The sequence below is a fragment of the Macrotis lagotis genome, chromosome 1 (assembly GCF_037893015.1).
Source record: "Macrotis lagotis isolate mMagLag1 chromosome 1, bilby.v1.9.chrom.fasta, whole genome shotgun sequence".
In the NCBI taxonomy this organism is placed as follows: Eukaryota; Metazoa; Chordata; class Mammalia; order Peramelemorphia; family Peramelidae; genus Macrotis; species Macrotis lagotis.
In genome coordinates, this window is record NC_133658.1 from 220,035,687 (window position 1) to 220,051,085 (window position 15,399).

Consider the following 15,399-nt stretch of genomic DNA (forward strand, 5'->3'; position numbering starts at 1 on the left):
TTTGTAAGGTTCAGTAGCCTGTTTCTATTTGAGTTCAACACCATTGAACTTTACCATGCTTCATCTTTTTAGTCTTCTCCAAAATGTGAAGAAGGAAGATAGGAAGAAGTAAAGAGACCTCTTCTTTATTTTTAGGAGTGGTGAGAGAGAAATAGCTCTCTCAGCTTGAAAAAGCAAATCTCCCCCCCCACCCCAGACTTTCTGTGACATGACAGTCAGAGGATTACTCTAACCATCCTCCAAGGCTTCTTTAGCACTAGTATCCTGTTAATATAAAAAGAGTCCCTATGAATTCAATAAATCCACAACAGCATAAGGAGAAATGATCTGCTTCTTAGATTGTTGAATTTCTGCATGTTTGTCATCATAGTTCTGGTTTAAAAAATATGATTTCACTTCTAGGCTTGCCTGCTCAGTATTTCCATCTTGTCACTACCTTTTCCTAATCCCAAGTTTATGCCTTCTACATATGTTGGGCAGATCATTTGTTTATCTTTTCAATTCTGAATAGTTATCTCCTAAGTTTTGTCCTTAGTCTGTCACAGTTCCACAATCCTCTGGCACTCTCCACCCCTAGCCCTCTCAATGACCTCTGACACAAGTTTCAATTTTTCAAATCTAATTTCTACCATAAAATCTTTTAGCACTTATTGAGGGAGAAAGGAATTACTTCTAAATTCCCACTCTCTCTCTTGGAATAGATCTGATGACTTCTTCCCAATGTCTATACTATCAACTACAAGAAGGCTCTATTTTTGCTAAGACTGGATATATACAATATGTTTTATTTGTGGTAGGGGGATAGATGTTGGTCCAGACCTGTGAGTCCAATGATGTAAGAAACATTAGGAGAAAACTTCCTCTACCAATGCAGATCATCAATCCTCCTATGTACAGTCTTAAAACTGCCTGAGGCATTTTAAGTAGCTTGCTCAGAATCATGTAGCCAATATATGCCAGAGGGAGCATTTAAATCTGTTTTCCTGACTCTGAGGCCAACTCTCTATTCATTAGGCCATACTATTTCTCACCTAATACTTTTACTATACTTATTATATTTGATTGTTTGTACCATCTTTTAAAGGTAATTTGTGTTAGTGTTGTTTGTCAAATTATAAATGCCCTTCAGCAAGGATTCTGTTGACCCAAAACCACTGTACAGAGCTTCAGTCTATGCTATGGGTAAATGTGGTTAATAAGTAAAATTTTTTAAATTAAATTTTTTCAATTGATAAAAATGCTTTTTCCTCTCTCCTGCCTCTCCAAAGAAAAAGAGGGAGGGAAAAATCTTTGTAACAAATATGCATATCAAATAAAACACATCCCTGCACTGACCATATCCTCTCTCATTCTACATTCTGAATTCATTCATCAATTATCTATCTAGTTCAAGGGGAGGGAGGGCTTGAAGGTAACCACAGATTATAGAAATTGAACCAGAAAAATCAATATGGGAAAAACCAGTACCCAAATCTGTTTTAATTCTAGGTTTTCATGAGATTCTTACCTGTCCAATATCTATAGCTGGATTCAGGCTGGAGCCAACATCCATGACAATGTCTGTGCGAATGTTCTTCAAAGGAAGGAAAATAAAGGAAAATAAATATCAGAAATAACTGCCAGGATTTCTAGAATACTATAATGAACACTGCCTTGCCATACTTCCATTTTTGTACTTATAGTGTATTAGACCCACTTAATCCATAAGACTAATTGATCTCTGAATCTTCCGTTCTGGCTCAAGTCTCTCTATTACAACCATCAAGCAGATCATAGGAATCAGAAGCAATTGCTTGATTCATACCATCCTCTTCAGAAAGTCCAGCTATATTTCCAATCTACAGTTATCAATAGATCACCAATAGTGAAGCTATTGAAGCAATCAAAAAGAGTTTCCAGGGTGGCTAGGTGGCATAGTGGATAGAGCACCGGCCCTGGAGTCAGGAGGACCTGGGTTCAAATCTGGTCTCAGACACTTAATAATCACCTAGCTGTGTGGCCTTGGGCAAGCCACTTAACCCCATTTGCCTTGCAAAAAACACCTATAAAAAATGAGCATCCCCAAAAATAAATATATATGATCTCAAAAATTGATACCATCAAAATAATGTATTAGGAAACCAAGGTAGTCTTCAATTCTAATCTCTTCCATAAAATAGAAAACATAGAAAAACATATCAAAGAAGTAGTTTTCTGTCTTCTGAATATGTTAATTACAAAACTGATGTGCAAACATGAATGTGGTATCACCATTTAGATCTATGGGTCAAGGCTTTGGAGACCACCATTAAGTTTCTATCAATATCAGTACACAGTGATTAAAACCAACAACCCCAAATGGATTTCCTAGATAGTTTTTAAACCTTCATATGTGGATAAATGCACATGTACATGAAAACCACATGAATAGAGGAGGCAAGAAAAGTGTGACTGAAAAATCATCCTCACAACAGTCTGATCTGATCTACCTCTTTTACCTATTACTTGCCTACTCAGAATTAGGATTTGAACTCAGATTTTTGTTTTTCCAAATTTAACATTCTATCCATTCTACCTGTCTTTGCTGACTTATATGATGCCAAGCTGGTCTACAGTAGGTGTTCAATAATTGATAGATTAATTAATTAATTAATCCTCTACACCCTGCAGATATCAAGCGAGGAGGAAGTTTTTAGAAGACAGAAACCTTAGTTATTAAGTTGTATTTTTTGAGGGTTATCCAAAAGAAGTCTTAAAAATCAACTAGTCAAACTTCATTTTATAAATGACAGAAATGAAACCCATAGAAGTAATTTGTTCAAGGCCAATAGGTAGAAAGTAGGAGAGCTCAGTTTCAAACCCAGATTTTCTGACTCCATATAAAATGTTCTTTCTACTAGCCTATGTACTTAGCATTCACCAAGCATCATTGTATTAATTGAAAGTTCCTAGTGTCCCATGGTGTAGCTCAACAGTTTCTGAGTGTGCTGAAATTATGTAAACTAACAGATTTTGAGTTAGAAGATCCGTATTAGAATGTTATTTTTCTGTAATCTCAAGAAATCATTTATCTTCTCTGAGTCTCAGTTTCTTCATCTACAAAATGGAGGAGGATGGTTGAATTTGATTCTCTCTAAGGTCCTTTCTATTTCTAGGTATATGATTCTGTGATGAATCATCATGTCCTTGGCCTTTTGAAGTTTCTTTTTTTAGTTTTTGCAAGGCAATGGGGTTAAGTGGCTTGCCCAAGGTCACACAGCTAAGTGATTATTAAGTGTCTGAGGCCAGATTTGAACTCAGGTACTCCTGATTTCAGGGCCTGACTCCTGATTCTATTGACTGTGCCACCTAACCCCCCCTTAAAGCTTTCAATCCTAGGCATCCTATACTTTTCTTAAGCCAGGGATTTTCTTTCTAATATCCCATAGTATTACTGGTTAGCATGACTTTGGAATAAGACAGTTCCAAGCTTCTTACCTTATGATCACCTGTTAAACAGTCTATCTCAACCTCAGAGCAAGCCACACCATAGGAGAAGTAGTGGAAGGGATTTCCAGAATTGGTCTCAAAGTTATAGCCCAGGTTGGGTGTTCTGAAGAGAAAAGAGATTATTCATTTCCAGATGAACAGTAGGAAAAAACAGACTTCCCTACAATAGGAATCAATGACTACAGCACATTAAGGCACACAAAGCACTTCCTTCATAATAACCTCATGAAATAGCTAGTACAAGTGTTATAACTGTTCCCTAAACTGAGTTTAGGAGAAGTCACAGGACCATAGATAGAGAATTAGAATCTCAGAATCAGCCATCTAAGCCAATCTCATTTCACAGGGGAGAAAACTTACAGACGTTAGAGAGCTGATACTCAACCCCAGAAAATAGAGTTTTCCCCAAAGTTACTCATGTAGTAATTAGTAAAATTGGTATGGGAAATTTAATTCTCTGATGTAAAATCCTCTCAGTTGCACCACACTGCCTTTCAAAGAAATCTCATCTTTTTGAGATCTCCAGGTTTTCATTTTTCATTTTCCAACTATTCACTAACAAAGTCCAAATGTCATTAAGATAGAACATTTGTAAGGAAATGAGTTATTTTATAATATAGGATATCCACTCCTTGCTATTGTAATCATATATTTTATGAACTTATTATAATTAATCAATAGATATTAATGACTCAAGTTGTTTTGTAAATCAGAGTTCCACTCCTTTTTTCTAGACAGGAAATGAGAGCCTCAGGAGAGTCACAGTCATGGATTGGTTCATGTCAAAACAAACAGGATTACATTTTAATCCACAGTTTTCTCAATTAGAAAGTTCTGTATGCAAGGAGTCTTTGGGTCATATCATTGCTGAGTCTACCTTATTATTAAAACAGTAGGTGAACATAAGCCATCCTCAGGGATAGTAGGATCTTTCTGCTTTGCACAGAGTAAGAGTCTAGTAAATGTTTGTTGAATGTTTGATTACCTGAAAAAATCTAGCTAGAGCCTCATAGAAGTCTTCAGTAAACTCTAAGTAAAAGATGATCACTCAGTCAATTATTCAGAAAGTCTAGACAACCTCAATTTATTTTTAAATGATTTTGTTTTTCTATCTCTTCTGCTGACAACCTTCGTAAAAATATTTTTGAAAAGTCTATACATATACATTTATACCAACAGGTTTCATGCCCTAAGAAGACTGTTAAAAGGAAATTAAACCATGTTATTTTGATTTAAATTTCTGTGAATGAGAAACAGAAGTTTTTCTAGTTATAACTTCACAAGGAAAGGTGCTATAAAATGAACCCAATGGTAATTGTATGCTCATCACTTTCTGGATTTCTAAATCTAGTGGGCAGACCTTCTGTCCACAGGGTCTTTGATTGCTAATATATTTCAAAGAGGCAATATGGTGTAATAAATAGTGTTCTGGACACAAGGATCAAGAAAGTAGATTCACATACAGCTTCTGATAGTTCTAGCTGTATGGACAAGTCATTTGACTTCTCTAAGCCTCAGTTTCTTCATCTGTGAAATGGGAATAATAAGACTTATAGTACCTACTTCACAGAGTAGTTGTGGGGCACAAGTAGGATACTGTATGATAATGCACTTTGCAAAGTTTAAAGTCTATAAAATTGTCAGCATATGAGACTGAGAAAATGTTAACTATTTAATGACCCCAAGTAACTCCCTAAAGTTATAACTTGCAATGCACATGTAACCTCTATTTGCTTCAATTTCCTCATCTGTGAGAAGAGGACAATAATAACACCTATATAATAAGGCTGGCACATACTAGATACTACATAAATACTAATATTTATCATTAAATGATCATAATTTAGAAAAGGAAAATTTTTCATAAGGAGTTCTCTATACCAGTGAAATCACAGGTCTGGTCTAAAAAAGGCAGTTATTAAGAGCAGCAGCATCTCTTATAAATTTCAGTTCAACATCTCCATTGAGTTTATCACTTTGTATCAAAGTCTAATGTTTCATGAAAAACAAGTAGAGTGAGAACTCTACTCCCACCATTGTACAAGTATTTTTGTCTATGTTGTTAATGAAAAAACCCAGATGGAGAGAAGGGGTAGCAGTCTCTACCTGTACCTGACCACAGAATCAACATTCATGATGGTGAAGTCTTTCCAAAAGTGCCGTAGTAATCATATATGATGAACTAGAAAAGAATGAGCAGTTACCTATAAAATCCTGTGGCAGACAAGCTCACTCGTGCCATGTAGGCAGCATTGATCTGAGGAAGAGAAAATGATTATGAGAGATATGGGGATGTTTCATATCCAACCTCCAGTCTTGGAGAGAACCATTAAGAGACAGCTAGATCAGCTATTCTAGATTCCAATATAGCCAATTTCCCAGTCACCCAAGCTTCAAACTCCAACCATACATCACTGCCTCTTTTCTCTTTCTGTCACCAAGTCCTTCTGAGTTTCCTTTTATAATGTTGCTGCCACTCTATTTCAGAGTATAATTACGTCAAACCTAAATCCATTCCCCCCATACATGCCATCCATTGCTCCCAATTCTGCCCTCTTAGCTCAAACAGAACAAGATAAATTTTTCTTTCATATGATTCTTTCATGTACTTAAAAAAAATCATCATCTCTTTCCTCTCCTAATCCCATGTCAAAGGTTCTTTTTTCCAAACTAAAACTCCCACTTCCCTCAAAGCACCACAGTTATCAATCCCTTCACATAATTCTAGTCACCAATTTTTGCTGTTGGCAGTGGGGTTGGAGTACAACCCACTGAGATGGGGAATTCCTGGTGAGAAAACTCTATCAATGAAAATCAGAAACTGCTCTGATTGGTTTTAGTCTTAGAAAGGTTCATAGGAGACTTAAGGTGCCTTGACCAGGCCATATAGACCATGTGGATCAAAGGTGGAATTTGTGCCCAAGGCTTTATAACTCTGAGGATTCATTATGCCACAATGCTTTATCCATTTATTCTACTATAAAACATTCTTGATCCAAGTCAGAAATGGAAATTACAGTTTCTTTTTTCTAATCAGTTCCTTTTTTTTAATTGTGGGAGTTGGAAGTTTATGATAAAGTGACCCATTTTCTCTGGGCAAGCTAATATTTGCATCGAGGGGGAGAGCAGTAATTTTTCCCTCAAAAAACTAGAAACAAGTAGAGAAAAACATTTCCTGTCATGTAACATTTGCTCATATTTCTTTTTTTTTCTGTATCTGATACCTAAGGAATGTAGTGACTGGGAAGAAAGGAGGACTGAGATTTTCCTTTGGTGCATTTTTAGAGGTCTCTAGAGGTAAAATCAAATGCTTTTGATAAGTTTTCTACATGGTGAGTAGGAATTGGTGTTTCTTTAAATTGAGCTATATGCATATTTCTTTTCAACATGGTGTTCTTTAAATGTTTGCTTATAATTTATTCAATATTTCCATTTTCATTACAAAAAATTGAGAAATTTCCCTAAAAAAGAAATGGAAATAATACTGGCCAACAATCATAATTACAATATCTAACATATATATGGCTTGTTCTGGATTTATAAATCACTTTATTTATATCCTCCAGTATCTTCTCTTAAAATGCAGATACTCCTAAGAGGAACACTATTTTTTTTTGTTTTTGTTTTTTTGGAGGGGAAAGCTGTTAAGGAATGACATAAGAGAGGGGAAAAAAAACCCAAACATGATTTATTTAATTAATTTCTTGGGGAGGGAGCCCAAAGGTCTTGGAAGTGACAATATTTCCACAAGCTTTATATAATGAAAACAAAACCAAACTAACATTCCCTATCCATGTGTTAGTCACTATCTTCTTAGGACCCCTCTTCACTGGGAAATTTATCAAAAACAAAGGAAAGAAGTCTTTTTGTTCCCTAATTATTTTTTTATCTCTATTAGTTTTCCATTCATTGACAAAATCCAGTTCAATTCCAGTAGCAAATTTATCATTATATCAGAGCTCCCCAGCCAGAAGAAATCTCAGAGATCAATCAATACAAACTCTTCATTTGAAAAATGCAGAAAATTAAGTGATAAAGTGATGTGCCCAAATATCAGGCAGGTTATACAAGTCCCTCTGTCATTATTCAGTAGTTTTGATCATGTCTGTCTGACTCTTTTTTACTTCATTTGGGTTTTCATGGAAAAGAACTGAAATAGTTTGCCATTTCCTTTTCCAGCTCATTTTATAGAGGAAGAAACTGAGGCAAATGGGGTTAATTGACTTCTGAGGGTCATACAACTAGTAAGTGTCTGAGGTCAGATTTGTATTCAGGAGGAGTACAGGACTCCAGGCCTTGTCTCCTATTCCCTAGGCCAGCTAGCTGCCCTAGTTAGTGCCTACTATTATGCAAAATCTCTATCATAGATATCTTCTAGTGGCTCTTTATGGTATACAGGTGATCCAGGTTTTCACAAAAGTCATGCCAGTAGGGCATAAGCTCTGGTAGGTCCTACCAAACTGGAAAGTCTCTGAGTATAACCCCAGTGACTGAATTTGCATTGATGAGGGCTAGTCTTGGTCAGAGCATCAAAATTCTTCACTAGAGAATTGATCCAGGGATGAAACATAATTACAAAAACATAAGAGGCAACTATATCCCAAACCCAGGAAATCATAGAACCTAATCATTTTGTCCTACACATATTGGCAGGACCTAAGTTTCTACCATGTTTATCTTTAATAAACTCAGACTTACCCAATCTTCCCAGGAACCATTGGGTTTTTCATTTTTAAAGGGTTTCAGCCTTTCTAAGATGGTTTTACATGCTTCCTAAAGGGAAAAAAGCACACATAAATCAAGCCCCCAAAACTTTTGGTTATTGATCATAGATTTAGAGCTAGAAAGGGTCCTACAGGTTACCAAATTCAAGCCTTTCATTTTACAGTAAGAAAACTGAGGTAAACAGAGGTAAAATGATTTGCCCAGGGTCACATAGCTAGTAATTGTCTGAAACCAAATTTGAACTAAGGTCTTCCTGACTCCAGGTCCAGCTCCGTCTCAACTTTCTCCAAAGCCCTAATAATGGTACATAAATTTTATTATTCTGCCCCTCCCCTCTTCACAGAAGCTTCAGAAATGTCCTAGAATGCTAGAGTAGTTGCCTGAAGAACAAAGACAATGACTGACTTTGTCTTTGAGGGGATACCTATAATCCAAGGATTCTAGCTGAAGTGGGCAATGCACAGAGGAAAGGCTAAGAAAGTAGATGTTACTTAGAAAGGCTTCATCATGATTCCTTATTCACTGCCATAGCAAACTTCTTGCATGATTTGAAATATACTTTCACAGCTGCATATTTAAGGGCATTATTAAGGCTGTGTCTGGGATGATAAGCTCCTCATTTCAGTCAAGTCTCTTATGAAAAGGATGCCCTCTCAAGGAACAGACATCTCACCTCATATTCTCTCCACTGCCCTGGCCTGTCCACTTATCAGTCTTCAGCCTTGCCAACTGAATACAAAGATGTTAAAGCATGTAATTATGAATTTGTGACTTTTCTTGTGTCCTTGAGTCTGAAGAAAAAGGGTCCTCCTTAATCATAGCATCAGAGAAACAAGAATAGTTCATGACCAAATAGCCTTAGTAGATCACTGCCACAGACATCCCAAAGAGACTGCTTTAGACCTCAATAATAGATCATCCCAAAGACCTATAGAGTCCGACAAGAACCTTACATAGACAGCCTGTCCATTGATGTCCGCACTGACAGAAGCCGCTGTAGGAGAAGTATTGGGCACTGTAGAAGTACTTGTTTCACTGATAAAAATCTTGGAAGTGGGAATCTTCAACGCTCTGCTGGCCACCTGTAAAATGAGGAGTCCATAGCTAAAAGGTATATTTATTTTTATAAAGTATTGCTAGAAATGCTTAGAATTTTTGAAACATTAACATTGAGAAGGAATTTAGAATCTATCTGGTCCAATCTTCCATACCAAGCAGTTTGATAATAGTTCTGAGATTCAATTCATCTTTGCTATCTCATTAGAACGTATTCTTTCTGGTAAGCCTTTCCTATGGTCAACATAATCAGCTCTTGTGGAAAGGTCATTAGATGAAAGAACTTTTTAAAGTTTGGATTCATGATTCCATTGGTATAAAGAATTCCAATGAGGAAGTACCTTCTTCAAATACAATGAGACACCTGCTTTTTCTCCATCATAGGATTTTAGAGAATCACCTGAAAGTTTAAGTGACTTGGCTGGGGTCACACAGTCAATAGGTGTGATAGTCATAAGTGTAAAAGCCTAAATGTAAACCCAGGTTTTCCTGACACTGAGGCTAGCTCTCTATTCATTTAAACTTCAATGGGTCTCAAAAGTCCTTAAAATTATTTAAGCCAATCCTTTCATTTATTCAGATGATGAAATTGAGGCTTAGAAAAATAAAATGATTTGTCCTAGTTTACCAGATCTCCATTTACTCATCTGAAATTTAAGGAGGTGTATAAAATGAGTTATGATAATCTATGATGAAGTAGACCTCTTGTATATTCATTGAATAGCCTCATTATCATCTAGAGAATACTAATAATTATTATAACAACTAATATTTTTAGAGCACAATATGATTTTCTTCCCATTTAAACCTCATAACAATTCTTTGTGAGATTTGTCTGTTGAGGAAGAAAGTTAGAGGGGCATATCTGGACTTGTGATTTCATCAGTGTAGGAAACTACCAGGGAGGATACACTCTCTTTGAAAATCTGATATTTTCTTCAATTTTTAGTGTTAAAGAATTATTTGGATGCAGTGAGAGGTTATCAAAGATCAGATAACAATTATATGTGTCAGAGGATGGGGTCATGAATCTTGGTCTTCTTACCCTCTAGTATGTCTCTCTCAATACTGATATATAGTCTCAATACTGATATGAATCCCCTTTTTATGGATGAGAAAACTAAGCTTCAAAGATTTGAAATTACTTTCTCAGGGTTATACAGCTATTTAACATCAGAGGAAGATTTTGAAGGTCTTCTGCGTGCCAACTCAGGTAATTCCTTGTGCTGAGATGATGAACCCTGCAAAGTATTCTCCTGTTTTTGTTGTGCTTACTTAGGCTGCTTACTTACTTGGATCATCTTGGTGTGAAGACCTTGGCCCATCTCAGTACCACCATGGGTAAGAAGAACTGAGCCATCTGTGTACACATGGATCAGAGCTCCAGCCTGTGGGAAGAAGATACTACTATTGAAAACTATTCAGTTTCAAGTTTTCTTTAGTCTTAGACTGAAGGTAGTGGTGCCCAAGAAAATACTTTCAAGTATATTAAGCACCAGAACGTTAAATGTTATGTCCTGGGCCTTCTTTTCTCCTCTGTTTATACTCTCTTCCTTAAAAATCTCATTCTTTTTCATGACTTCAGGCATCACTGCAGATGATCACATATCCAAGACCAGTCTCTTCCCTGAGCTCTATTTCAGCATCTCCAACATCCTCCTGTATGTCTCTACCTTGAGATCCTGCTGGGACCTCAAACTCAGAGTATCCCAGATTGAATTCATCTACTCCCCCTTGCCCAAACTTCCCACTATTTGTCAATATCATTCTCCAAGTCCCCTGGCTTCAAATTATTAGATTCATCTTTGATTATTTCCTCTCCCTGAGCCTTCATATCAAATAAGTTTTCAAGTCTTGACAAGTTATACCATAACATCTCACATTTGTCCCTTCCTTTCCACTTTCCACTGCCATCATTCTAACTGTGACTCTCGATACCTTTCTCTTGGACAATGTGGTCTCCCTATCTCCAGTCTTTTTCCTCTCAAATCCTTCACACCACTATGAAAATAATATTTCTAATGCATCGGACTGACTAAGTCACTCTCCATATCTAATGTAAGGATAAAGTCTCACTCTGGTATTTAGGGTTCTTGAAAATCGGGCTTCTAACCTACCTTTCCAGCCTTAGTTAATTCTTTCCCCTCCCATATCATCTAACTTTCAGTCAGACTAGACCCACTAGGCACTCCTCAATTTTGTATTGCCCACTCTGGCCTCTGTACATTTGTATTACTCATTTCATCATTCCATTCTACTACATCCTTCACATTTCTATATACTGAAAAACCTCCTTTGTCTTCAAGGCTCAGTTCATTGGTTCCATCATCTGGGAAGTCATTTCTTTTTCCTTCAGATAAAACATAACACTGCTTCCTCATATATCTTTAGAGTCTTCAGTCTGGCTCCTTCAACTGCCCTTGCTACATTTTACCTTGTACCTTATTTACAGTTTTCATCATGGTATCCTCAGTACCTCAAACAATGTCATAGACATTAAAGATATTTGATGAATGATGGTTGCATCCCCAGCTAAGAAAAAGGTGCTAAAACTCAGCTAATCAATCACATGGAACAAAAGCCTAACAACTCCAGGCTGCTGTCTCCTATAAAATCTACCACCAATAAAAATAGATATCCCTTCTGAAGCAGCTTCTAGAACGATAAAAAGGCAAGAGTCCCAGTCTAGTGGAGATGAAAGAGAAGACACAAGGTACTTAATTACCTGATTCAGAAAGGGAACTGTGAAGCTGATTCCAAACTTGGTAGGAATTATACATAAACCTCTCTTCTTCCAACAGTTCTCCCTGGAAAAAAGGAGAATGATATTTTCCTAAGGCCATATCTACCTATATAGGTCTTGACCCTCTTTGTATAAATGTCTTATCTCCCTTATTAGACTGTAAGCTTCTTGAGGACAGGGGCTGTATATTTATGAACCACCACATGGATTCATTTAGTCACTGTATCCACCCCCCCCAAAAAAATTGGTATACTGTTCTGTACCCAGAATGTGCTTGATAAATATCTATGAAAGTTACAAAAGTCAGATTACTAAAGAAAATTTCAAAGATGACTATGATAGAAATGGAAAGATTCCAATCAATGCCCTTTCCCCCATCCCTGCTTTTGAATGCAACAAGTTCTTGGTAACCTTTTCTTTCTTGGTCTTACTTGTTAAACTTCTCGACCTCTTTCCTCCTGATATCATACTGTGAACTTTCCAGGCACTCATCCCAGCACCTGGGCAAAGTGAACCCCTCCAGCCTCTGGTTAAAGTGAGTCAGGTCTCCTTCCTTGTACATGTTCAGCCTTCGAACCTACCCAACAGAATGAGAGTTTGTGAGTGGTGAGGTATTTAGAGGTTCCATCCCAAATTTAACACTACTCCTGGAGACAAGTTTATGTATCTTGAATAGGGAAACTCAATATTTTAGCCAGCAATGCTAATCTTGGTTCTTACTTTCTCTGCTGGAAGTCCACACGTCAGGGCAACTTCACTCATCCAATACTCAGCAATGAGCATCCCTTGAGGCCCTCCAAAGCCCCTGAAGGCTGTGTTGGAAGGTAGGTTAGTCTTGCATAGTCGGCCAGTACCCCGGATGTTGGGGATCTTATAGCTGTTGTCCATATGGAATAAAGCCCTCTCCATGATCTGAGGAGAAGGAGGTACAAAAAGAAACTGTTAATCTATCACTTTCTCTGGCTTTCTCTAAAGATTTATCCATCAAACAGTCAATCCTTTAAATATGAGGGGTCCTTACTTCTTCAAGAACCTTGAGTTTAGTGTTCATGAGATTATAGGATCACAGATTTAAAGTTCAAAGCAATCTTAGGGGTCATCAAATCCAATTCCCTCTCCCCCCTTATAACAGATGAGGAAGCTGAGGTTGACAAAAATTAGAGACTTGCCCCAGATTATACAGCTAGTAAGTGTCTGAGGCAAGATTAGAACTTTGTTTTTCCTGATTTCAGTCCCAACACATCTACTACCTAACTAGTAGATGACATGTGAGAGCTGGTGTGGTTAAAAAACAAACAAAAATCACCCTGAGGTCAACCTGATGATCTGAATTTAATTAGGCTGATCTTCAGGCAAGAGGTATGCAGTTTGTCATTAGGTTCATAGTTAAAACCTTTCCAGCTCATTAAGACTTGTCAGAGCTTGTATTCTCCTCAAATTACCTTCAAGAACCTAAAAATCATTTTGCTTTTCAGGATGAGGTATTATAGTAGGACTCAAGTAGAGAATTATGTCCTTCTATAAATGCCCATACCACCTCCAAAGAATTGCCCACTATTTTTGATCTTAACTAGTTCAAAGTAAATGTTTAACAATAATGCTTATTTTGCTATTCTTCCCTGACTCAGTTTCTTTCACTTTTCCACTCACTTATTAACCTAATTCTTGAATTCTCCTGCCAAGTCTATGGTTTCTTTGCTTACTCATGTCTATTCATGAAATAATTCAAGATGTGGTCAGAATAACATAAGTCAAATCAATAAAAATAGATATATCCCTCAGGGTATCTTTCTTCTGAGAAGATCAGTTCACTTAAAGGTTGTTAACCAGCCACCATATTATCAATGTTGACTTGTTGGAATGCTTAGGGTGTCTCAAAAACTAAGTCATACCCTAGGTCACTTGCATCAGGACAAGGATAGCTCTCCAATGCAAGCTATACAATGTGGGAAGGCCACCCCTATGCGTCTTAAGCTCAAGAGCATTGTGCTAAGTAATATTCACCATTAAACATGCAATTAGGGGAGAGAGGGAAGTGGGGTTGGAGAGGATGGTGGACTCTAGACACTGAGTCTTACTTACACTCCCAGAGAGATCTAAAGTATTTCCTGCATTGCTGTAGTGTTCAACTTCTAGGGCCACAATCTTCCCAGTCTTCATGAAACCAACCTAATCACAAAGCAGATTTCTTCAGTCAAAGTATGTTTCAGTAACCTGACTCTCTATCCATTGTTTCCCTTTCCCTCTCTTTAGCCTGATAGGAGAAAAAGAAAGGCAACAGTATATCATAAGAAGAAGAAACCTAACAGTAGTAACTTTCTTCAAAAAAAAATAATGCATTGTTTTAAAGGGTAACCAGGGATCAGAAGACTATTCTTAACCCTAACTATACCCACGTTCAAGATCCAAGATTGTTTTTGATTTTGTCTTTTTTATCTCTAGCATTAGCACAGTGATTTCTATATAGTAGATACTTAATAGAATATTTATTGAATAGAATTGAATTATTTTTCTGGAAGGGATTGAAAAGGAGAAGTGGAAGAGAAGAAAGAAGAATGAGGAGAGGAGAGAACAGTGGGGAAGAGAAGAGGAGCAAGGTTGGACTTAATGCTTCACAAAAGACTTCAGTACACAGGAAGTGAGGGTCATCAAATTCAATACACTAAAAAGAGAAAAACATACCCTGCTTTCCCAGTTCTGTCAGTTTGAGGTATATAGGAAAAGGTCTTAATGTAAGGGCAACTAACTACTCTTCTAAGTATACAAATAAAGATCAAAATAGCAGCATGTAATCTGTTATACTATGAATTTTCTTTATAGCTAAATTTCTCATATATGCAATGCTCAATCCTTTTCAAAGCACAACCATACCCATTTCAATATTTCATCCTCCCATCCTCTAATTACTATTTTCCTCATTTTACAGATGAGGAAACTAAAGTATGGCATGTGTATATAGTCACACAACTTAGCTTGTGAGCACCTTGATAGTAGGACCTAATTCATTTTTACCTTTGTATCCTGAGAATCTGGCATAGTGTTTGATTACATAATAAGGTCTTAAAATGTTTATTGAACTGAATTAAAGTGGATAGATTAAGAGATAGGATTGAAAAAAGATCACCTCATTCCTAATCCAGTGCTATATCTACCATAACTGTAACTAGGGCAGGGTAATCTAGGTTTATACCTAGGGCACTAAAATTTAGAGGGTGCTAGCACTTAGCAATATAGAAACAACTCAGATTAGAGTTAATCAGCAAGAATAATAAATGAGAATAGGATGTATCAAAGGGTATAATGTCATCTCTATCTATGACCTTATTAATTCCTCCTTACCACCTCCATATTAAAGGGTTTATATCTTGGTAATACAAAAAACCATACAACACTATACATGGGGTCTC

The 15,399-nt window shown here is 36.8% G+C and overlaps 1 protein-coding gene across 2 annotated transcripts in view; it reads right to left on the reverse strand.

Moving 5' to 3' along the window:
• XDH (xanthine dehydrogenase) overlaps positions 1-15,399 on the reverse strand; it is a 76,634-nt gene that overhangs the window by 9,279 nt on the left and 51,956 nt on the right. For both annotated transcript variants that reach the window (XM_074209664.1, XM_074209663.1), the window contains 10 exons: positions 14,075-14,161; positions 12,713-12,904; positions 12,424-12,569; positions 11,975-12,056; positions 10,542-10,637; positions 9,147-9,275; positions 8,167-8,241; positions 5,673-5,725; positions 3,457-3,571; positions 1,508-1,573 (listed from right to left, as the gene is read on the reverse strand). In XM_074209664.1, coding sequence (XP_074065765.1) covers positions 1,508-1,573; positions 3,457-3,571; positions 5,673-5,725; positions 8,167-8,241; positions 9,147-9,275; positions 10,542-10,637; positions 11,975-12,056; positions 12,424-12,569; positions 12,713-12,904; positions 14,075-14,161 — 1,041 coding nt within the window. The remainder of the gene's footprint in view (positions 1-1,507; positions 1,574-3,456; positions 3,572-5,672; positions 5,726-8,166; positions 8,242-9,146; positions 9,276-10,541; positions 10,638-11,974; positions 12,057-12,423; positions 12,570-12,712; positions 12,905-14,074; positions 14,162-15,399) is intronic.